The sequence below is a fragment of the Acartia tonsa genome, chromosome 13 (genome assembly GCF_053477335.1).
Source record: "Acartia tonsa isolate MP-2025a chromosome 13, ASM5347733v1, whole genome shotgun sequence".
Taxonomy (NCBI): domain Eukaryota; kingdom Metazoa; phylum Arthropoda; class Copepoda; order Calanoida; family Acartiidae; genus Acartia; species Acartia tonsa.
The window spans coordinates 44,123,665-44,148,312 of NC_137272.1; the positions used below are offsets into that span (position 1 = coordinate 44,123,665).

Genomic DNA, 24,648 nt, shown 5'->3' on the forward strand with positions numbered 1-24,648 from the left:
CAACTACTTTCAAGTCTGATTTTTTATGAGTTTTCTCATGACCGTTAAGCATCTACTCTATACCTTACTTTGTCGACCTAGCATCCCAATTGAAATATCTCAATGAAACTTGGTGAAAATATGAAGAATTGGAACTTATTTTAATCCCTGAAAATATCTATCTTGAAGAGGAGCCGAGAAAATCACGTTCTAGACGGACATACCGACATTTCAAATTATAGAGTAGCTTCACTACTAAAAAGGAGACTAATTTTACAAGATTTGACGAAACCATTCTAATTGACGTCACACTAGAAAGAAAAATACCGTCAATGATAATAATTCGGTCATTTTTTTTAATTTGTCCCCTCTTTTAGGAGAAACTTTTACCAGCTTCGTTTAAATAATGAGCATCTACTTATTTCCCTTAATTCGTTAATATGTTCGTTTTGCTTTTTTGATGTTTGTCTAAATGGTTTATATTCAAGTGCTTGACTATTATGAATGTTGTCACCCTTGTTTCATTGTAAGTTTGATTTATTGCACATTAGAAAACCAGGTTGACACATTATAACTGTACCTCAGGAAGGGGGGACAGGACATTGGGCTGTTTATTACACTAGTCCCCAAAGTTTTATAATTATGTTTTCTTTATCGTTGGCTTAATAACTTTGGGGACCTTTATTGACTTTAATCATTAAGTTGAGTGTCCAAACGTTTCAACCACTAATTGTGATCTACAAAAGGGGAATTTTATGTGTCATCATTGAGGATGAATATCAATTTATCAGCCATTGTCTTATCCCTTTATATCCCTGTTAGGTGCACATCATGAAACCAAAAAGTAAAAGTGTCTCCTCTCTCTCTTGTCGTCTGTCCATAAAAATCTTGTTGATTTGTCACAAGAATTCAGGGGGGCAGGGATCGAACAATTGATGATAAATTATTTCTTTTATTAAAATTTTCTGTAATATTTTGATGCTTTCCCTCAAAGCGCCTAACTTAAACCCCCCCTCCCCCATTTCGTCTTTTAAAAATTAATTGAAGTTGAAAGAAGGGGAAATTTTTTTTCTTTATATCTAACTCCTGCGGGGTCTATACCTTCAGTACCTCAACCTTACGGGGCTTAGTGAACCCAATAGAACCTAATATAACCTTGCCTAAAGTAACGATTAAAACCAGAAATAAAATACTCCTCACCTATTTTCAATTTATTTCAAAATGAGGGATCCTTTGCTCGACTAGGTACTTTGAGGGAAACCTTCAAAATTCTGCATATGGTAGATTAAAATTAGTAAAGGAAAAAATTAAGTATATTTTTGACACACCATTATCCTCACCGTCCCTGCAAGGAGTAAGTCAGAAGCAGATAAAGTAAAGGTTCTTTTTAAAAAGTTGCAAATTTAATTATGCGCACTATATTATTAACTAACACCAGCATTAGTAGCTACTCCTATAGAGGCAATTGTGTGAAAGGAGATTTGGGGAGGGGAAGGGGGGAAGTCGATTTGAGTTTTTGAAATAAAAGTTAAAAACATGTTTTTGGAAGAGTGATATTTCTCTTTTGAGGATTGTTGTAACCTCCCCTAAAATAATTATAAATCTTCCCTGGTCCTACAAGAAGCTAATGTGTAAAGGGGAACCATATCTGTTAGGCAGTTAGCAAGATTCTTTGCAGCATTAACATTAAGTTTGATTTTATAGGCAGAGCATCTCTATCAAATATGTTCAAGTTTTTTATTTTGGGTGTCTGCTAAATATATTAAAAATTAATACTCTTATAGAAAATTTCATCTCTGTTTTGGCTAAATGTGTTCTTACAACATTAAATTAAGAAAAGTATGTACTATTGATAGTACATACTAGATATAAATGTTCCACATTACACATGGTGATTAATTTTGTTACATCTTTATAAGTACAGATAACTATAGGTAATTTTACAATCATTATTATCTATTAATTTTCAATAACTGCTTTCAATGATTTTAAATGGAAAAAAACATTCATTAACTAATCAACATCTTTAAAAATAATAAATTATAGTTCAAGTGACATTTATTTTCACAAAAATTTCTATGGGCGCTTGAGGGAACGGGGGGCTCTTGGGAGGGTTGAGGTACTCTCACCCCCCCCCCCCCCCCGCCCCCCAAATATAAAAATAAGTCTTTATCATATAAAAAGCTTCACTTTAAAGAAGAACCATTTTAGTCTAACTGTTTTCAAGATACTTTGCAACAAACAAACAGACATAGATGATGTTTCTTTGAGATGTAAATAATTTCAATTTTAATTCGCTTCTTTTTTCTTTGAACTACTTGGAATGTATAAACTTTGACTGGCAGACCAAATGACACATGAGTTTTTTTTCTATCGTCAGCGACGGCTCACGATATGGATATGGTTCACGCAATGGGTTCTCTCAAGGATCGGGGATAATTAATCGGGAAAAACTAAGGTACCCAAAGTTTTATAAAACAACATTATATTCTATACGTTGGCTCAAAAACTTTGAGTACTTTTTCGACAGATGATAGCCTCAAAAGGCCCCCACTCCACCAAAAATAGGCTAAAAACCACCAAACGACCAGTAGATATATTGCCTGAGAAGAACAACCTCATTGGATCAGCAATTACCGAGATCTTTAGCTTTAGACAAACACCTTACTACTTTTCTATACGTTTGTATAGATATAGATAATAATATAGGGCATGACATTGTTAAGATGATTCTAACAACTGGCAAATATTTTCGACCAAAGCTAGATTAGAAACCTAAAAGGTTTAACAGATAAAATGTCCCCAGTCTCTGGGGTGATAAAAGACCTCCTGGATAGAAAAAAAGAAGCTCCATGTCGCTAATTTTTATACTTTCAGGGATTTTGGATAAACATTGCAATCTTTTAGATTTAACTGATTACCAGGGAACTTAATGGATAAGGGATAAGACAATGGATAATTTATGTACATAGCAAATGATGATACACAAAATTACCACCTCTGTAGATTACAATTAATGGTTGAAATGTTTAGACACTTAACTTAATAATGAAAATTCAATTAAAGTCCACAAAGTTACTTTAGAATTTTAGAATAAAAATCATAATATTAAATAAAACCAATTTTATTACCCCCGATGGGTTTTTATCTTTTTTTTATTCTAATATTCGCGTAAAGCATTCTATAATACGATGCGATAATAGACTAATCTTAAATTCTTCATTGGCCATCCCCGTACCTCCCTGGGAAAAGTGTTAACTGTCCATCACAGATCACAAATACTTGAAAATTTGTAACATTTTCTTCCTCTACAGCTCAAATCAGACACACACACCGTATCTTCTTTGTGCACTAGGGTTTTGGCGGATTTTTGTTAGAGCTTTTGGAGGATTTCAAAATCGAAGCTTTTCTATAATTAGAGTCGGTCCGTACGGTTTGCTCTTTTCGTTAATTTAGGCATGTTAGAATTGTCCTGTTGATTTCAAGTTTTGCATGCTGATATTTATAACTCTATGACCATTACCCGAAAAACTGAATGCAGGGAACCAAAGTAAAAAAACTACTCTTCCTTATCCTAGATTTAAAAGATAATGGGTTAGGGATGGGAGGGTTTGGTGTTTGACAGGCTCCTAGAGGGAAAGCACCAAATAAACAAACTATTATTTTCAAGAGAGAGGGGGGACAATGGGATATTTATTACACTAGTCCCAAAAGTTTCATAATAACATTTTCTTATTTGCTGGCTTTATAACTTTAGGGACTAAGGTGAATTTTTATTAGTTGGTTTATTAAGTTAAGTATTCTAACATTTCAACAATTAATTTTACGCTAAAGTAGGGGTAACTTTGCATATAATTATAAGGGTTGTACGTTAATTTATCAGCTATTGTCTTATCCCTTTAGACCCCTGATTATTTTCTATCTAACCCTAGTGGGAAGTGTGGCGCCTAAGTTTTCATTTCTCTAAAAAGAAATTCAGACACAAGAGTAACAAGAGACAGGGAGAGAGGGGACATTGGGCTGTTTATTGCACTAGTCCCTAACGTATTATATTATCGTGTTTTTATTAGTTGGCTAAACAATTTTAGGGACTTTTATTGAATTTTGATTGGTTTATTCATTAAAATGAGTGTCTCAACTTTTCAACCAAAGTCTATAATCTACAGAAGGGGTAATTTTGTTTATTATATGTAGGATGTTCATTAATTTATCAGCCATTGTCTTATCCCTTTAGATCCCTGAACGAGAGGACAGAGACATATCAACAAATTTCACTTCTTTTTGTTGTGAGCGCAGCTACTCTTTAATTCAGCTAGCCAATTGAATACATAATAAAAAACAATACAATATAATTCTATATAAAAATACTAAAGAGGCTTTACCCATTAGCCACTAGGGGCTTTTTAGAGATATATTTTAAGAGAAAAATTAACAGAAAACTTGGCTTTCAAAATTGAACCTTAAGCCCCAAAGATATGGGGGAAATGTGAAAAAAAGTATAAATATAGCAAAAACCTGCTAAAAAGCAGTCCAATCGCCATGGATGTTTTATAGTTAACCATGCTCCATAATGACGGGAACGTTGACAAGAAGTTTCTATCTTCAATAGCAGCCAAGAAGTTCATTTTTTCCATATCGTTATGGACTAATTGACAGACCTAATGATTTATAAAATTGCTTTGCGACTAAAAATTAGGCAGGAGGTTATTTTGGAGAGGGATAGGGCACACAAAAATAGCCCAAATCCACTACAGAACCAACAAGTATATTCCCTAATAAGCACAATCTTGTTGGTTAAGCTTTTATCAAGATCTTAAGCTTCAAAAAGTTAGACAGGCGGACAGATATACAGAATACAGATGGACATACAGGCAGACATTCTACTACTTTGTATTATAGATAATGTATTATATCTAAATAGTTTCGCAAATTGTCTACATTTTAACATTGATTGTTAATAATTTTTAAATAACCATAACCATTATCAATGTATTTATAACTACCAGTTTAAAAAAAAAATATTACACAAAAAAAATCTTGAGGAGGGTAATATTTCTAGTGGCGATTAATCTTGAAGGCCTGTTGTACCCTCCCCAGAAAATAGTTAGAAACCTTCCCAGGATATATGTGATGCCACATTGTAAAGAAGATCCACATAATTTAGTAAGATCCTTTGGTACAGAAAAATATACATCTTGTTACTTTAATTTAACTATGAAAAGTATATCTATAATTGACAATTTATTTACATATCTATGATACTATTACATTATTGTGTTTAAATAATTGAATAACCTCCAATATATTGGAATATAATTCTGTTTGTCCTTTCAAAAAGTCAATCAAATCATTAACTAAATCAAAAGCATCCCCACTGAGGTTGAAAGCTTCATTTGACCTAATGTTACAAATTACATTTATGAACACTTGAAAGATTGCTCTTATTTTACTATATGTTTTTTTGTAGAGATTTTACTAATTTTATGCTTTCTTATTTAAAAAATCAATCAAATCATTAACTGAATCAGAAGGTATTTATTCATGTAGGTTATCATCCTCAATAAGGTTGAGGGCTTCTTTAATTGACTAATTTTTTTCCAAAATTACAATTATGAACAATTGAAAGATTGCTTTCATTCTACTAGTATAAGTTGCTGTAGAGATTTTAATCATTTTGTGCTTTTTTATTAAAAAAAATCAATCAAATTATTAACTGAATTAGAAGGTATGAATTCATGTAGGTTATCATCCTCAATGAGGTTGCGGGCTTCTTTAGGTTGACTAAATGTTTCTAAATTACAATTTTGAACAGTTGAAAGATTGCATTCATTCTACTATTATATATATTTGCAGAGATTTTACTCATTTTGTGCTTTTCTATTGAAAAATCAATCTAATTATTACCTCTATTAAAAAGTAAGTATTCATGTAGGTTATCATCCTCAATTAGGTTGAGGGCATCTTCAGGTTGACTAAATGTTTCAAAATTACAATTATCAACAATTGAAAGATTGCTCTCATTCTACTAGTATAAGTTGTTGTAGAGATTTTACTCATTTTGTGCTTTCTTATTAAAAAAAAATAATCAAATCATTAACTGAATTAGAATGTATGTATTCATGAAGGTCATCATCCTCAATAAGGTTGAGGGCTTCTTTGGGTTGACTAAATATTCACAATTACAATTATCAACATTTGCAAGATTGCTCTTATTTATAGTATATGTTTTTGTAGAGCTTTTATTAATTTTGTGCTTTTTTATTGAAAAAATCAATCAAATTATTAACTGAATTAGAAGGTATGAATTCATGCAGGTTATTATCCTCAATTAGGTTGAGGGCTTCCTTAGGTTGACTAAATGTATCTATATTTCCATCATGAACAACCATTGAAAACTTTGGTTGATCTTCCCAAATTGTATCTCTCCACATAGCATCATTAAAATTTTTGGTCTTCTTATCATTTTTATGTATTCTTATTTTATTATCTAAATAGAACAAATGATCTCCCCAACAAGCAAATTCATGATTTTTATCTATATTTTTATCAGAAAATATAATAATATTCTTGGCTTCACTGAAAGTGCAAAATTCCCCATTTTCATAATAATGATTGACATAATTTATGTGTCTTGGCTTGTTTACAAAATCTTTTTCATGAATATCATCATTGTAGATCCAAGATATATTAGCATATTTTCTAGAAATATATCTCTTCAATTCTTCATATAACTGTTTGCTTTCTAATAAAATTTTATCATTAATTTGTTTCCATCGTTCTTCTTCCGTTAAACTAAGAAACTTCTTTGTATTTGCCTCCTTCATAATATTCTTAGACATTCTTTGATATGTTACAATCACAATTCCCTCATCCTGTTCTAATAGTTTGTACTTATCTAATATTGCCATAGTAATGGCATAAATATAATGTTTATTTTTATTATGATAGTGGTAACAATTTGGAGCTATTTTTTCAGGATATATATATTCATGTAGATTTTCATCTTCTATGACTCCAGGTATTATTTGTGTAGGAATATCCTTTTCTAAAATAATAATTGCAAAGGACATTGCTCTAAATATTAAATTTCTTAAATATAAATCAGATGTCAATTGATCAGTAGCTATGATAATGTTCCTTGCTTGTGCACCTTGGAATTTCATTAAACTTGTTACTAATATTCCTTCAGGTTTCTTCATGTATGCAGTTATGTCATTTGTTACACGCTGTGTAGTTGAGGAAAAGTGTTTTGCTAACATGTTATATATTTGAATATCATGGAAAGCTAAAACAACAACACTTTCATATGGTTTAAGTGAAAAATATTTCTTTAGAGCAGCATTAACTAATAAACCAGATTTAATATTATAAATATTGCTGTAGTAAAAATTATGGCTACCAATGACATTGGTGTCAGGAGAATAATTCATTTGTTGAGAAGATTTTATATTAAAAGCATGAGAAAGTTGTAATATTTGGTGTGTATTACGCATGTTATTGGTAAGTTCAACATAAATAGCATTATAATTCTCTTTCATACTTTCTATCCACTTAGTTCTTTCTTTCTGTTTCTCTTTTAAAAGTGCTATATACTTTGGTGCTAAATACTTGGACAATACTAGATGATCAAAAACTTTTAATGTCACACACATTGTTTTTACAGAGTCAGGAAATGCAAAATTTTCAAATACAACTTCATCAATGAATAGGTGATCACAAAGATTGTCTTTTAAAAGAGTGTTTAGTGTATCATATACATGTTTCATATCTGTTCTTATTCTTTTATATTCCCTAATTCTACTGAATAGATCCCACAGTGTAATAACTCTGATATTAGGATAAAATTCAAACTCTGCTTGGGATATCATTTCCATAACAGAATTGATGTCTCCATTAAATTTTTCATCAAAATTAGTTATTGATGTTAAATCCAAGTAAAATATTTGACTTTCATGGTTCTCTTTGGCACATTTTTTAGCTCTTTCTTTTAAAACATATGTTTTACCTGTACCATAGTCACCATCTATGATAAGAAAATTCGCTTTTATGTTAGCTGCTTGCAGTTGTTCATCGTTTAGCAAATATTTAGGAACATGACTCTCTCCTGATATTACCTCAGATTTTCCTGTTAGTGCTTTCTCAGCTGTTTTGCTTATTGTCAATGGATCAGATATTAGTTGATTAAATCTACTTGAAGTTTTTATTGATATATGATATATCAATTCAGCTACAAGATTTTTATAAACTGTCTGATCATTCTTCTGTGATGTGACAAGTGAATGTTCTATTATCTGCTTCAACCAAGGTGTTACATCATATACATGTTTTTCTTGTAGAATGAATTGCTTACAATAGACACAGGGAATTACTGAATCTTCAACAATCTTTAAATGAGGAACACATGCAGCTTTGATAAAAACCCAATCTTTAGAAAGCATGCCACCAAATAATTTCTGCATGAAAGAAAAGTGTTGTTTTGTTTGATCTGAGGCATTTATGAGTAGCTTTAGTTTATCTCCTTGATTTTTAGGTCCAAGTTTAACCTCTATGTTGATAATAGTATTACACTCAGGAATTATCATGATAGTGTCCCATTCAGTTTTGTTTTCTTGAAGACTAACTTTATAAAACTGATATTTGTAAAAGTTTTTTAATTTATCATCAGGGATCTGATAAAGAAATGTGTTTCTAATACTGTTCTTATTTTTTACTTGACTCTTTAATACCTATATTTAAATTGCTAATATTTCATGTACTCTTAGAGATGGATGAATGAGTGTACAAAACACAAAATGAACTAGAGCAGATGAGATATATTCTACTTACACTTAAATTTTTTTTTAAAAATGGGGAAATAGGGCAACATGTAGCTTTGTTTATACAATTATGCCATGGGAATTGGGAGGTACTCAAATGATTATTATTGAGGTTAATCCAATAAAAAAAAAGAATGAGAAAATGTCACATGCCCTTTCATTAGATGTTGAAAGAGGGTGTAAACTTTAGATTGTATTACATTATTTATTTTTACTAATGAAATATAAACATTCCTTTTTAAACAACCAGTTCTCTGGTCCTTTATCTCCTAATTGATTTTGCTTCCACTTTATATGCTCAACAATACATGACTTCAGATCCTCTTCTTTACCATCACCAATATCAAGGATATCTTTAACTTTTTTCTCATACTGATTGATTTCTGCAAAATTATTCTTTCCTCTCGTATTTTTTCCCTTCTGAACCAATTGTTGAATACAATCACCTGACTGAAACCCATTCATGATGAAAGATTCCATCTTCAACATTCTTGCTGCATTGACAAGCTCATGATGTAAAAGTTCTTCAAGATGTTTATCTAAAATCTGAGCATCTTGCTTCTCCATTCCCTCTTTTCCTAACACAGTTGGTTTCTTGGGTATAACAAAATGATTTGGAATAGCTATAACCTTAGAGTCAGGATCAAAATAATAATCAGCTACTTTCTGTTTTATCTCTTCAATCTTTTCTTTAACTAAAATTCTTTGATTTTCTCCTGCAGGTCCATGAAAGTTTATACTCTCATTAGTTATATTCAAAGCTTGAGAATTTTGTGAAGAAAGGGGATATACCCCAAATTGAAGGCCACAAGAGCAGAAAGAAGTTATTACAGAGCCAGCTCCTTCCATTTTTCAAACCTAAATAACATAATGTTACAACAATTGTATGTACTAAGTAGAAAATAAAAAATTATAAATTGACAATCATAGAGAGTGTAATATCAATTATATGTTCATTGTTTAGTGATCATAAAAAGTGAGCTTATTGGTATACCCAAAATTTCAACTGTCTTTCTTAGATAACAGTTAAGTAATTGTATTCCCCCATTTGTTCCCAGATAGACAAATGGATGGCCAGACAATAGAAAGAAAGAAAGATAAATGGAAAGACTTTTTGAATGAAAGAGTGGCTTTGCCCTTTATCTTTATCATAACAAAATAAGAAAAACCTACTATGGAAATTTGATGTCACTTAGACAGCTCAATGTGATTATAGTGTGTTATTAAGTAGATGCTGATTGGTCATCAGTTGTCTTTAGATAAACCAACAGTGTCAAATGTATTAGTTTAAATTGCCAATTTTGGAGAAGATGCACTGTTATGAATCTAATTTATTGAATACTTTAAGAAGATATATAAATTTATAATTGTTTAAAGGACGCCTGCAAGAAATACCACCCTTTAACTACTGAAAGACTGCCACAAGTAGACCCAATACCCCAAATTTAAAACCTTTAGCTTCAATAACAAAAAAGTTCTAGGCATTTCAAAATAGAATTTCATGTATAATAAAAATTTTGAAAGATTTACAATGCTCATAAAAGAAAAAACAATATTAAATTACGTTGCCTAGACATAAAATTATAACCTTATCTTTGTCAGAAATTTAGATTGCCGGTAACTGATTACATTTTTACAATAAAAACACCATATTTCATAGTCAAAATCTATGAAAAAAATTTGATTTAAATTGCATTTGTGAACAAAAATCATAGCGGTAAAAAAAATAAACTAATACAAGCTCAGCTGTGATTGGTTGCTTATCTGATTCAGCCTTCTGATTGGCTACAGTACACTTGGTACAACGCAAGTTAAACTTAATTTTATTAATTATTGCGACTATAAAAATGGGTATTTTTATTGTAAAAATATAATTAGTTACTGGCAACCTAAATTTATAACAAAAATAAGCTTATAATTTTGTTTCTAGGCCACATAGTTTAATTTCAAAATTTCTAACATTAGCATTGAGATTCTTTCAAAATTTTCATTGTACACATAAGGAAAAAGGATAAGAGGATGAATACTCACCCCTTTTTCATGGTAAAATACTACTTCCCCATCCCTAAATTTAGAAGCAGACGAAAATCAAAAACCGCCCAGGGCTTTTTGTAAGTCAATCATAAATAATAATGTGAATAAAAAGAAAAGCGATATTTAGCAAACAGCCGTGGGCGGTCAGAATCAGCTGAATGTTTATTATGAAAAAAATTTCCCCTTTTTTAGAAATAGAAGGATTCATCTTTCATGAACAAATTTTTTAAAATAAAAATAAAATTCTATGTAATTTTTAATTAAAACATTAAAACGAAAATATCTAATCTATTATTCTTGCCCTAAATATGGAAATAGTAAAAAAATATTTTTTTAAATAATTTTTAATCCTCCCATTTGAAAAGTAGTGGAATAGCAATAAATTTTAGCGCGGCAACAGCGCTGAGTAGGCCTCTAGGCCCACTGCCTATTTTCGTCTTCTAGTTGCTTCGATTCCTCTCTTTTATTTTTTTCTCTATGATTGTACATAAAATGTCATTTTAAAATGCCTAGAACTTTTTTGTTATAGAAGCTGAAGGCTTCAAATTTGGGGTATTGGGTCTACTTGTGGCAGTCTTTCAGCAGTTAAAGCGTGGTATTTCTTGCAGGCTTCCTTTAAAGATACAACAGAATCTTTGTTAGAAGAATATCTATAAATGCTAGAGATCTAAAGTCGATAAGAAATGGACAAAGAATTGATATACATCCCCAATGCTTTCAACAACAGTTACCATACAGTTGATTAAAGTCATTGGTTGAAAAGTTTAGATACTTATAGTTCAATGTTCACTACCTTTCAGTTGTTGAACCAATACAGAACTCTTTCTCAAGGTCCAGAGAAATTGCAATTTTTTTTTTGGGGGGGGGGGAGGTGGTTACCTCATTCTTCTCAAGATAATCGCACCAAATAAAGATGTAGTACATTAAACATACAGATTAATCAAAAATCTTAAAGTAAATGTAATATTAGCCTAAAGATATTATTTAGGCATCAAAAAAGTCTTATCCCACATTTAAATATGTAAAAAAAATTCTTACCAATGAAACTTTGTATTGTATATTTCTACACAATGTAACTAATTAACTAAATATCAAAACTGGTAATATTGATAATAATTCACTTCCTTTAATAATGGGTGCAAGTATAGTTTCTAGAAATTTCTATAAATTTGATAATATTTAAAGTCAAAGTTTTTTATAATCACAGCTGCTCAATCCGTCTGACAGATAGCTTATATTACTAATTTATGCTTTTTAGAATTGTCGTATTGATTTCAAACTTTGGATGATGATTTCTTTAACTGTAAGGTTCAGCTTTGAAAGTGTAACAACTCTAAATTCATTTCTAAAGTCAGTATGTTCATTTAAATAAATCAAGTCTTTTTTAAATACCTTTTTATATGATATTATTATTACGTTCAAATGACTTTTGTAATGATTATTCCTAAGATGATTGGGTAAAGCTTTATGATATATTAAAATGTAAGTATGTCCATATTGTGCATCCTAAAATTATGGATAGAAAATTTTGTAAATAAATGGCGAATTCGCAAAATTCGTAAAAAATATTTTTTTTTAAATTAGGGGGGAGATTTTTTTTTTGGTGGGGGAGGGTTGTTCCACCCCGCAAGAAAATAGCCTAAAACCACCACAGGACCAGTAGGTATATTCCCTGAAGAGTAGAATCTGATTAGTTCATTGGTTACCAAGATCTTAAAGGACAGTCGAACGGACAGACGGACGGACAGACAGACATCAAGCTACTTTGTATTATAGATGATTGTTTATCCATCTGGTTTGTTAAGCATTTATGGATGTTTGCATCCATGTTAACTTGAATAATTCCTTATCAAACTAATTCTACTTAAAGCAGTGGCGTGCCCAGGGTTTTTGCCAGGGGGGGAGCAAAGGGTCAAGAGTTTTGTAAGGGAGTGTAATCTAGAGGTCATAATGATGTTTTATTTTAAGGAGGGTGTAAGTCTTAGGGTTCAAAACTAAAATACTAAAATAACAAAATACATATAAATATTTACTGCTGTCTCTAGGTTAGGGGAATTTACAAAATAGATAGATATCATGAACAGCATTTGATATAATAATTATTTAGTTAAGTTTATTTAGACAGTCAGACAAAATCCAAGATAAACTACACAGCATCATCCCTATATGGCAATAGCTTATTGGGTCAAAGAGTAAATTCACAATAGACAGACTAAAGTAGATACAGGGACATTGAACCCTGAAAAGATCGGGGGATGGGATAAAAATGCCTCCCACCTTTTAATTTTTCTTGCTTTTCCACAAATACCATAATAATAAAATGAAATTAAATTGGGAAGGGATTATTTTCCTCTGTCTTAACCTTGCAGGGTGCCCTAACCCTCTTGGGCTAGCAGTACCCAAAATAACTTGAATGGTTGAATCCCTCCCCCGGCATTTCTATATTTGACATTTATAGATGTTGTCATCCTTGTTTCAGGATTAATCCGTAAAAATCATAATTTTTATTGGCTTAAAACTCTCTTTTGTGAAATATGATATACAATAAAACATAAAGTTTATTATATATTATAATTAACAACAAGGATGACAACATCCATAAAACTCTGAAATCAAACAGAGGAACAAATGATTATGAACATAAGCACACAAACTTGTTGTTCTTTTTATGGACATATTTTCATTTTGAGCTTGATTATAGAGATGCGTTGCTTAAAATATTGTATCTTATTGTATTAGGAATCATTGTTCCAAAAAACAGTTCAATATGTTTTAAATAAATGTACAGACTTTCTATGAAAGGTTATGTTTCACCTAATTGCTACAGGAATCATCATCAAAAGTTTAAAATCCATAGAAAAATTCTAACATGCCTAAGTTAATGAAAAGAGCCAACTGGACGTAAAGAATCTAATTATAGAAAAGCTTTGCTTTTAATAATCCAACACTGTAAATTTTTTTAATGTATTTTATTTAGCAGTTTGATTAGTAGGTAGAATTACTTGTTATAAAATACATAAAAAAAATTAAAGTGAAAATATGAAATATGTAATTGAAAATAATAATAATATAAATAAAGTTTGTTTATCAATCACAGCTTTATTTAACAAGGATAACAACATCCATAAAATATGATAATATTACATATTTAGGTTTAAGAAGTGATCATTAAATAAAAGTAGAATATTACGTGGGTATTATGACAGGGGAAAATTGTCGTCAATTTAGCTTGCTAACATGGAACCTGTTTATTGGTCAGTTCGTTCATCCAGTTGTAGTTGAGCAGGTGGATGGAGGTTTTTGTTATTTTAGCCAACTGCAAGAATCACTATTTTAGAGAAAATGGAAATCTGGTGTAAGATCCAAGTTATTATACATTCATTGATCATAAAGATGCTTCACTTTAAATGTTATTCTTTAATTTTTACTTCTTTTTTTTTCAACATTCTATTTTTCCTTTCTCTTTAACCCTATATCAAGCACTAGTGGCTGTGCCCCTAGCATCTAGGGGGCTCTTTTTTTAATGGGGTATAATACATGTGGTAGAAAATAGTCTAAAAATATCCGAAGGGTTAAATCTAATATCAAAATATTCTAAACCTTCCCTGGACATATAAGAAGCTTCACTGAAAAGGAGAATCAAATCAGTATAGGATATATTAATTTAAAAAGCTTTGCTACTATTAGAGGTACATGTCCTTGTGAAATCTAAACAAGAAATGAACAATTGTGAACTATTAAGATGATATTTTGTAAAAATTATTCAGACAATAAAAGAATGTTTGATTGATATAATATATTCGAAAAGGAAATTCAAGTAAGTAAATTAAAAAAATAATAAACAAACTAAATAAACAGTGAAAAAGAAAAAGATATTTGATAAAGGGAATAGTAGCTTACTCAAAAATCCATAAAACTGTGAGCAAGCTTCCAGTCAAATGCTCTTATTAAGTCTAACTGTTCTTAATGTTGACTAAACGCAAATTTAAAAAACAGTTTGACCTAATAATCGCTTTTGACTGGAAGCTTGATCACAATTTTACGGAATATTGCGTAAGCTACTATTCCCTTTGTTTTTTTTTCCATGAATGTATCTTTTTAACAACCCTATCCCCCCTCCTATTTTTGAAATCAATTGAAAATAAGGGGGGGGGGGGCTAGGGGGTCAAATCTTTTTTTAAGCAGGGCTACCCAGTACAAAATATACTTAACATACCTTAAAGTAATAAACTATCAAAAGAAAAACTACTCCCCCTCCCTTAATCTCATTTTTTTTTAAGTGAGGGGGGGGGGCACTTTTAGGGTAACCGCCCAAAAATAATTGATCTTATATTTCACTAGTATGCGATCAATTTGGATATTGACAATTATTGGACAATTTGTCGTTGCTAAGGTTTGTTTTGTTACAAAAATAATGTTTTAACAAGGATGACAACTTCCATAAGTAGCAAAGCTTAAAAATATCACTGATGGATAAACGGACAAAGTGATACTGAATGCTGAATGCTGGGATCTACTGCAGTACACGGTAAAATATTGCTGGTAACGAATATTGACAAAAATCTATGAATTTTAAAAGCTGCTAGCTGCCAAACGGCTGAACGTACAGATTATGCCCGCACTCTGTTTTAAGCAGCATAAGAAGGCCTACAAATAATCTGAAATAGCCATAAATCAATAATGCATAATTATCTCGCAGTACAGAGAAATGCGCGAAAAAGGCCTAGTTTACGCGTTTTTTCTTCAGTAAAGCTTTCCCTGTGCATCATTAGATCTTAGCTATTCCAGATTATTTGTAGGCCTTCTTATACCGCTTAAAATGGTGTGCGGGTATGATCTGTACGTTCAGCCGTTTGGCAGCTAGCAGCCTTTAAAATTTATAGATTTTTGGCAATATTCGTTACCAGCAATATTTTACCGTGAACTGCAGTAGATCCGAATGCTGATGCTGAATGGTTTTAAAAAAGGGGGCAAATTTTAAAAGGATTGATGCAGATGATCTTTCATCATAAATATCAGCTGTCTATCTTGAGTAGCAGCTGAGCAAATCACGTTTCCCTCAAACCGTCTCTTATAGACAGACGGACGGACAGTAACATTTCAAAATATACTGTATTGCTTTTAAAAATAATTTGTAATTACATTAAGAATTTTATATTACTATTGAATACGTCTAGGGAAACTTGAGGGGGAGGGGAAGGGGGGAGGTGTAGTCGACACTACCATTTTTAAATATTTGTTTTAAAAAGAAAAAGTAAATAAAATTATTTATTCTTTGGGGGGAGGAGAATTTTTAATTGGGATGGTGGAGAATAATAGAAGAAAATAGAGTAAAAACACCACAGGACCAGTAGATATATTCCCTAAAGAGTAGAATCAATCAGTTCAGTGGTTACCGAGATCTTAAGCTTCAGATGGACGGATGGACGTACAGGCGGACAGACAGACGGACATACATCCAGATATTTGTATTGTAGATATATATTTCTTAAACACAATAATGACAAACTTCATAAAATCAAAACTAACACATAACAAACAAATAATTATTGGGCAGAAGTTCTTAGTTATATAAAATTAGAACCGGTTCTAATTCAGCGGATATTAATCGGTTTTGAAGCCATATTGGAAAAACTGTTCTGTCAAACACCTCTGAAAAAGTAATCAAAATTTTTTAGTATGATTATGAGTATGTTTATGAAGAAAGTAGCGAAGCTGATACTCAAGGATTTTTATCTTTACAACAAAAAAATATTTAAATCCAGGGATCTAAAGGGATAAGACAATGGCCGATAAATTGATGTACATCCCCAATTATGAAATAGAAAATGACCTCTTCTGTATATTACAATTAGTAGTTGAATCGTTTGGACACTCAACTAAATGAACCAACCAATCAAATTCATTAAAAGTCCCCAAAGTTGTTAAGCCAACAACTAAGGAAGTGTTATTATAAGACTTTGTGGACTAGTGTAATAAACAGCCCAATGTCCCCTCCCTACCTGATTTAAATCTTTACTTATTTTGTAATTTATACTTTTTATAATTGTATATTGTAAAAGCGGTATGTTCCTTTATCAAGCAAGATAGAGAAAATTCTATTTGATTTCTACTCAGAGGAAAAAGAAAAATTTATGTTAAGGTGTTGTCAGATAATTTCTCTTTAGACTTTAATTATTAATTAAATAGCTCGTTGGTTCAGTGGTATATTATCCCTGAGTAGCAAGAAAAAAAAATCCTTAGGTGTAAACAAAACTTCCCTGCCACAAAAGTTTTAAGACTGTAATTTTCTAATATTCTTTTTCTTTATTAAGGTGTTAAATAAGGCGGCTCGGAAACGGGAGAGGTGCAGTACAGACCAAACAAACAGATCAAAGCAAACTTCAAGTTTTTACCAAGTTTAAAGTGGATAAGAAGATACAAGAATGTACCACTATGTACTAGTAGAGAAAAAGAAATAAATGAATAAATCAACAAAGGTAAAATTTGATTAAGTTTTCTTTTCTTTTATTTTACTTCTTACAGTTATACAAAACAAATATCTGATTAGAAAGTAAAATATATATATTACAAACGGTAAAAAATTCAAGCACACAAGTATATACTAATTAGAAATATTATTGCAATGGATAAGATACCTGGTAAATATAACCAGAGCATATACTGTATAAAATGAATACTACTTAAAGACTATGCCCTTAGATTTAGAATATTATATTTATACCAAGTCTTTTGGTATTTTAAGCTTTAAGAAAAATTTAAATTGAAATTGTTTCTAAGTTTTTATGTATGCTTAAGACTCTAAGGTAAAGTATAAACTAGAAAATAAATACAAGTGTTTAACACTCGGAATCTTTAAGGAGAATGTAAGCTAAAATATTTCTAAGTTCTCTTTTATTCTTAGGGCTTTAAAGTAAAGTATAAACTAAAAATAAATACAAGTGTTCTAGCACTTGGAATCTTTAAGGAAAAATGTATATTAAAATATTTCTAAGTTTTTCTTTTATACCTAGGGCTTTAGAGTAAAGACTAAACTAAAAATAAATACAAGTGTTTTGACACTTAGAATCTTTAAGGAAAAATGTATATTAAAATATCTCTAAGTTTCAGGAAAAATAGAAGAGAGATATGACACTTAGAAAATTTAAAGAAAACTCAAGCAAGAAAATGGCAAAGTATGAAATCTGCTTAAGAACTCCTTTACACTCTACTAATAGAAAACCTTATTGAACCTAAATTATAATGCTAACCTGGATTAGAGCTAGAAGCTGAGTAGTGAACAATCTTCCCAAGACTGATACAAAAGTCTTGAGATTTGCCCTTTTTATACTAAATTCTGGCTATGACATCAGAGCTTTTAGCTTGTAAAATCTAGGTTCAATTTAGGTCATGATAGTAAAAAAACTATAAAATGAAAAGCTTCTAAAGCACTAGATATCTTATGTAATACAATTGTTAAATATATGTTAGAGTATTTGATTTTCTTTTCTTGTTTTCAATGTTCTTATTTGTTTTTGTTTTCTCGTGTAGTAGTTGGATGTCTGTGTTTATCCTAAAAAAATAGTTTTCAGTTTTTGTAAATATTTTCATCTTATGATTTTTCTTTACCTAGTTCTGCCTGTATATTATCCAGGAAATATTCCCCTGAGTGTGTGTGTGATGTGGAGTGTTAAGCAATAAAATTTTCTTTATGTTAGGTGCATAGCTTCTCTACATTTTTTTCTGTCTTGCACTTATTTAGGACCTATTTTCGTCCTAACAATATTAAAGTAACGGGATGTCTATCTATGTGTGTCTAGCGTAGGATCTTGCTAACCGATATGGTTCCCCTTTACAATGAAGCTTCCTATAGTTCCAGGTAAGGTATATAATTATTTTGAGGGATAGTATCTCCACCCTCCAAGATAAATCACCTCTCCGCCAAATTTTGCTTTTACTTTTTCATTCTAAATTTGAACTGAAAATTGAGGGGTCAACTTACCTTCCCCCCCTTGACTTAAATATCCCTAGAGGCCTCTAGGGGCGTAGCCGTTAGTAAAGACATAAAGATAAAACAATTGTCAAACAGATTTATACAATGGGCACCACAGACTAGTAGGGGCTCCCAGGTAAAGGTTAGATTATTACTTGGATGTTTCACCAGATTTTAAATGTTCTCTATTAAAGTAAAACTCGTAGCTGGCTAAATTATCGCCCCCAGCCCCTTGTACCCCCTTTACCACAACCTCTCTCCTCCTACGAATAAACAAAATGACCAATACATGATTTCTCTAATAAAGTGAAACTCGTAGAAGGCTAAATTAACGTTTCACCTCTTCCACCTCTTTTATCTCAACCCATAACCTCTTACGGATGAACGAACTGACCAATAAATGATGTCCATTTAGCAACCTAAATTAACGACAATTTTGTTGTTGTCAATTCTATATTCTTTCTCCTAGGTCAAGTGTCGACAAATATCCGTTTGTCGTCGCGTTTGCAATGAAGAATACCTACCGAGATTATGCCTCGTGTACAGGTAAGATCTCGTAAACGGCTTCTGAAGCGCTTGAAAGTGGCATGTGTGACGTCATAAAGGAGGGATGACAGGAGAAGTGGGAAAGGAAACCCCTAAAAAGAGATGGATTTAGACATATTTTTATGACGTCACACATGAAGGTTTTAGGCTATTCAGAAAGTGAGTTTTTTTTTGTATAATTAGGATTAAAGCAAAACACTATAAGGGGGAAGGAGTTATATAACTGTATGTCCCCTTTGCCGAATATCATTTATAAGCCATTAGAGTCTGAAATATCAAAAACTACAAAGAGCAAAAAACAATTTGCTAGCAGACAAAAAAGGTCCCCACCACTGGATCCCCCTTTTTCAATGACTTTTTTCATCTGCTAGCAAATTGTTTTCGGGTATAGTCCTTTCCATGACATCGCTCCATATGGGGCGATGATTTTCTATAGCTCCTTCAAGGAGCTATAGCATAGCCTCTTATCATATGGAGCGATGTGATAGCCCCTTTTAAGGAGCGTTCATATCGCCCCTTATGATAAGAGGCTATGCTATAGCTCCTTCATGGCCTCTTAATAGCTCCTTTAAAGGGGCGTTCATATCGCCTCTTATGATAAGAGGCTATGCTATAGCCCCATGATGGCTCCTTTATAGCCTCTCCATCGCCCCTCCGTAGTCCCTTACCTTAATTTATATAACAACCCACTTGATGGCCCCTACATCGCTCCTCCATCGCCCCTTCTCCAAATTTATATTACATTGTACTTTGATGGCCCCTACATCGCTCCTACATCGCCCCTTCATCGCTCCTACATCGCTCCTTCATCGCTCCTTCTCCAAATTTATATTAAATTGTACTGTGATGGCCCCTACATCGCTCCTACATCGCTCCTTCTCCAAATTTATATTAAATTGTACTGTGATGGCCCCTACATCGCTCCTACATCGCTCCTTCATCGCTCCTACATCGCCCCTTCATCGCTCCTTCTCCAAATTTATATTACATTGCAACTTGATGGCCCCTACATCGCTGCTACATCGCTCCTTCATCGCTCCTACATCGCCCCTCCATCGCTCCTACATCGCTCCTTCTCCAAATTTATATTAAATTGTACTGTGATGGCCCCTACATCGCTCCTACATCGCTCCTTCATCGCTCCTACATCGCCCCTTCATCGCTCCTTCTCCAAATTTATATTACATTGTACTTTGATGGCCCCTACATCGCCCCTCCATTGCCCCTCCATCGCTCCTACATCGCCCCTCCATTGCTCCTTCATCGCTCCTTCTCCAAATTTATATTACATTGTACTTTGATGGCTCCTACATCGCCCCTCCATCGCTCCTACATCGCCCCTCCATCGCTCCTACATCGCTCCTTCTCCAAATTTATATTAAATTGTACTGTGATGGCCCCTACATCGCTCCTACATCACTCCTACATCGCTCCTACATCGCTCCTTCATCGCTCCTACATCGCCCCTTCATCGCTCCTTCTCCAAATTTATATTACATTGTACTTTGATGGCCCCTACATCGCCCCTCCATCGCTCCTACATCGCTCCTTCATCGCTCCTTCTCCAAATTTATATTAAATTGTACTGTGATGGCCCCTACATCGCTCCTACATCGCTCCTTCATTGCTCCTACATCGCCCCTTCATCGCTCCTTCTCCAAATTTATATTACATTGCAACTTGATGGCCCCTACATCGCTCCTACATAGCTCCTCCATCGCTCCTCCATCGCTCCTTCATCGCTCCTACATCGCCCCTTCATCGCTCCTTCTCCAAATTTATATTACATTGCAACTTGATGGCCCCTACATCGCTCCTCCATCGCCCCTTAATAGCCCCTTACCTTAATTTATATAACAAAGCTCCTATATGGCCTCTCTATCGCCCCTTAATAGCCACTTAATTTAATTATATAACATTGCCCCTACATAGCCTCTCCATCGCCCCTTAATAGCCCCTTACCTAAATTTATATAACAAAGCTCCTATATAGCCTCTCCATCGCCCCTTAATAGCCCCTTACCTTAATTATGTAACATAGCCCCTACATAGCCTCTCAATCGCCCCTTAATAGCCTCTTACCTTAATTTATATAACATAGCCCCTACATAGCCTCTCCATCGCCCCTTAATAGCCCCTTACCTTAATTTATATAACATAGCCCTACATAGCCTCTCCATCGCCCCTTAATAGCCCCTTACCTTAATTTATATAGCATAGCCCCTACATAGCCTCTCCATCGCCCCTTAATAGCCTCTTACCTTAATTATGTAACATAGCCCCTTCATCGCTCCTTCTCCAAATTTATATTACATTGCAACTTGATGGCCCCTACATCGCTCCTCCATCGCCCCTTAATAGCCCCTTACCTTAATTTCTATAACAAAGCTCCTATATGGCCTCTCTATCGCCCCTTAATAGCCACTTAATTTAATTATATAACATTGCCCCTACATAGCCTCTCCATCGCCCCTTAATAGCCCCTTACCTAAATTTATATAACAAAGCTCCTATATAGCCTCTCCATCGCCCCTTAATAGCCCCTTACCTTAATTATGTAACATAGCCCCTACATAGCCTCTCAATCGCCCCTTAATAGCCTCTTACCTTAATTTATATAACATAGCCCCTACATAGCCTCTCCATCGCCCCTTAATAGCCCCTTACCTTAATTTATATAACATAGCCCTACATAGCCTCTCCATCGCCCCTTAATAGCCCCTTACCTTAATTTATATAGCATAGCCCCTACATAGCCTCTCCATCGCCCCTTAATAGCCTCTTACCTTAATTATGTAACATAGCCCCTACATAGCCTCTCCATCGCCCCTTAATATCCCCTTACCTTAATTATATAACATAGCTCCTACATAGCCTCCCCATCGCCCCTTAATAGCCCCTTACCCGATTTTATATAACATAGCCCCTAAATAGCCTCTCCATCGCCCCTTAATAGCCCCTTACCTTAATTTATATAACAAAGCTCCTATATGGCCTCTCTATCGCCCCTTAATAGCCACTTAATTTAATTATATAACATTGCCCCTACATAGCCTCTCCATCGCCCCTTAATAGCCCCTTACCTAAATTATGTAACATAGCCCCTACATAGCCTCTCAATCGCCCCTTAATAGCCTCTTACCTTAATTTATATAACATAGCCCCTACATAGCCTCTCCATCGCCCCTTAATAGCCCCTTACCTTAATTTATATAACATAGCCCTACATAGCCTCTCCATCGCCCCTTAATAGCCCCTTACCTTAATTTATATAGCATAGCCCCTACATAGCCTCTCCATCGCCCCTTAATAGCCTCTTACCTTAATTATGTAACATAGCCCCTACATAGCCTCTCCATCGCCCCTTAATATCCCCTTACCTTAATTATATAACATAGCTCCTACATAGCCTCCCCATCGCCCCTTAATAGCCCCTTACCCGATTTTATATAACATAGCCCCTAAATAGCCTCTCCATCGCCCCTTAATAGCCCCTTACCTTAATTTATATAACAAAGCTCCTATATGGCCTCTCTATCGCCCCTTAATAGCCACTTAATTTAATTATATAACATTGCCCCTACATAGCCTCTCCATCGCCCCTTAATAGCCCCTTACCTAAATTTATATAACAAAGCTCCTATATAGCCTCTCCATCGCCCCTTAATAGCCCCTTACCTTAATTATGTAACATAGCCCCTACATAGCCTCTCAATCGCCCCTTAATAGCCTCTTACCTTAATTTATATAACATAGCCCCTACATAGCCTCTCCATCGCCCCTTAATAGCCCCTTACCTTAATTTATATAACATAGCCCTACATAGCCTCTCCATCGCCCCTTAATAGCCCCTTACCTTAATTTATATAGCATAGCCCCTACATAGCCTCTCCATCGCCCCTTAATAGCCTCTTACCTTAATTATGTAACATAGCCCCTACATAGCCTCTCCATCGCCCCTTAATATCCCCTTACCTTAATTATATAACATAGCTCCTACATAGCCTCCCCATCGCCCCTTAATAGCCCCTTACCCGATTTTATATAACATAGCCCCTAAATAGCCTCTCCATCGCCCCTTAATAGCCCCTTACCTTAATTTATATAACATAGCCCCTACATAGCCTCTCCATCGCCCCTTAATAGTCCTTTACCTTAATTTATATAAAATAGCCCCTATATAGCCTCTCCATCGCCCCTTAATAGCCAATTTATATAACATAGCCGCTACATAGCCTCTCCATCGCCCCTTAATAGCTCCTTACCTTAATTTATATAACATAGCCTCTCCATCGCCCCTTAATAGCCCTCCATCGCCACTTAAAAGCCCCTTACCTTAATTTATATAACATAGCCTCTACATAGCCTCTCCATCGCCCCTTAATAGCCCCTTATATCCTCCTTCAAAACAGTTATACACCTTCCCAGGATCTATTGGAAGCTACCCTATAAAGGAGAACCATATTGGTTCTGCAGTTAGCGATCTTCTTTGATACATACAGACAATGATCCTGTTACTTTTTATAAGGATTAAAAATAAAATGGCCTAAAGCCATCTCATTACCCATAGGAAGCTTCACTGTAAAGGAGAACCATGTCGGTTTAGTGGTTAGCAAGGTACAGACAGACATACATACAGACAAAGATCCTGTTACTTTATTATAAGGATTAAAATAAAATAGTTATTAACCTCCCCAGGACCTATGAGAAGCTACCCTATTAAGGAGAACGATCTCAGGACCTATAGGAATCTTCACTGTAAAGGAGAACCATATTGGTTCAGCGGTTAGCAAGATCCTTCGGTACAGACAGACATTCATACATACAGACAAAGATTCTGTTAATTTATTTTAAGAAATACAGATAAAATTGTTATAAACCTTTCCAGGCCTAAAACCATCTCAGGACCTAATTTCTGCCGTTGACAACTCGAGTTAAGTTACTATATTATTTTTACAATGTTTAACTTATCTGTTATTATTGGCTGACGAAAAGTTTGGGCAAAAAAAAAATTTATTCTTCAATGAAATATCTCTCCAGTATAATTTTGCCAAGTGCTAATTTATTAAGAACTAGCGGCTACGCCCCTAGAGGCCTCTAGTGGCACTTTAAATGTTTTTGTTTGTTAAATTTAATTTTTTATGTACGATACCACCTTATTTGACGTTGAAGTCTCCCCCAAGGGGGGGATTTTTTTGTTTTTGGGGGGGTTAGGGGTGTCCCACCCCTCAAGAAAATATCTTAAAACCACCACAGGACCAGTAGGTATATTCCCTAAAGAGTAGAGCCCATTCGTTTCAGT

General features: G+C 33.6%; 1 protein-coding gene across 1 annotated transcript in view; it reads left to right on the forward strand.

Annotated features, from left to right (window-relative positions):
* Positions 1 to 14,591: 14,591 nt before the first annotated feature.
* Positions 14,592 to 24,648, forward strand: part of LOC145334926 (uncharacterized) — a 31,778-nt gene continuing 21,721 nt past the window's right edge. Inside the window, exons 1-5 of the mRNA XM_080180558.1 lie at positions 14,592 to 14,646; positions 15,171 to 15,222; positions 16,508 to 16,554; positions 18,896 to 18,937; positions 19,271 to 19,347. Coding sequence (XP_080036684.1) covers positions 15,172 to 15,222; positions 16,508 to 16,554; positions 18,896 to 18,937; positions 19,271 to 19,347 — 217 coding nt within the window. The 5' untranslated portion in view covers positions 14,592 to 14,646; position 15,171. The remainder of the gene's footprint in view (positions 14,647 to 15,170; positions 15,223 to 16,507; positions 16,555 to 18,895; positions 18,938 to 19,270; positions 19,348 to 24,648) is intronic.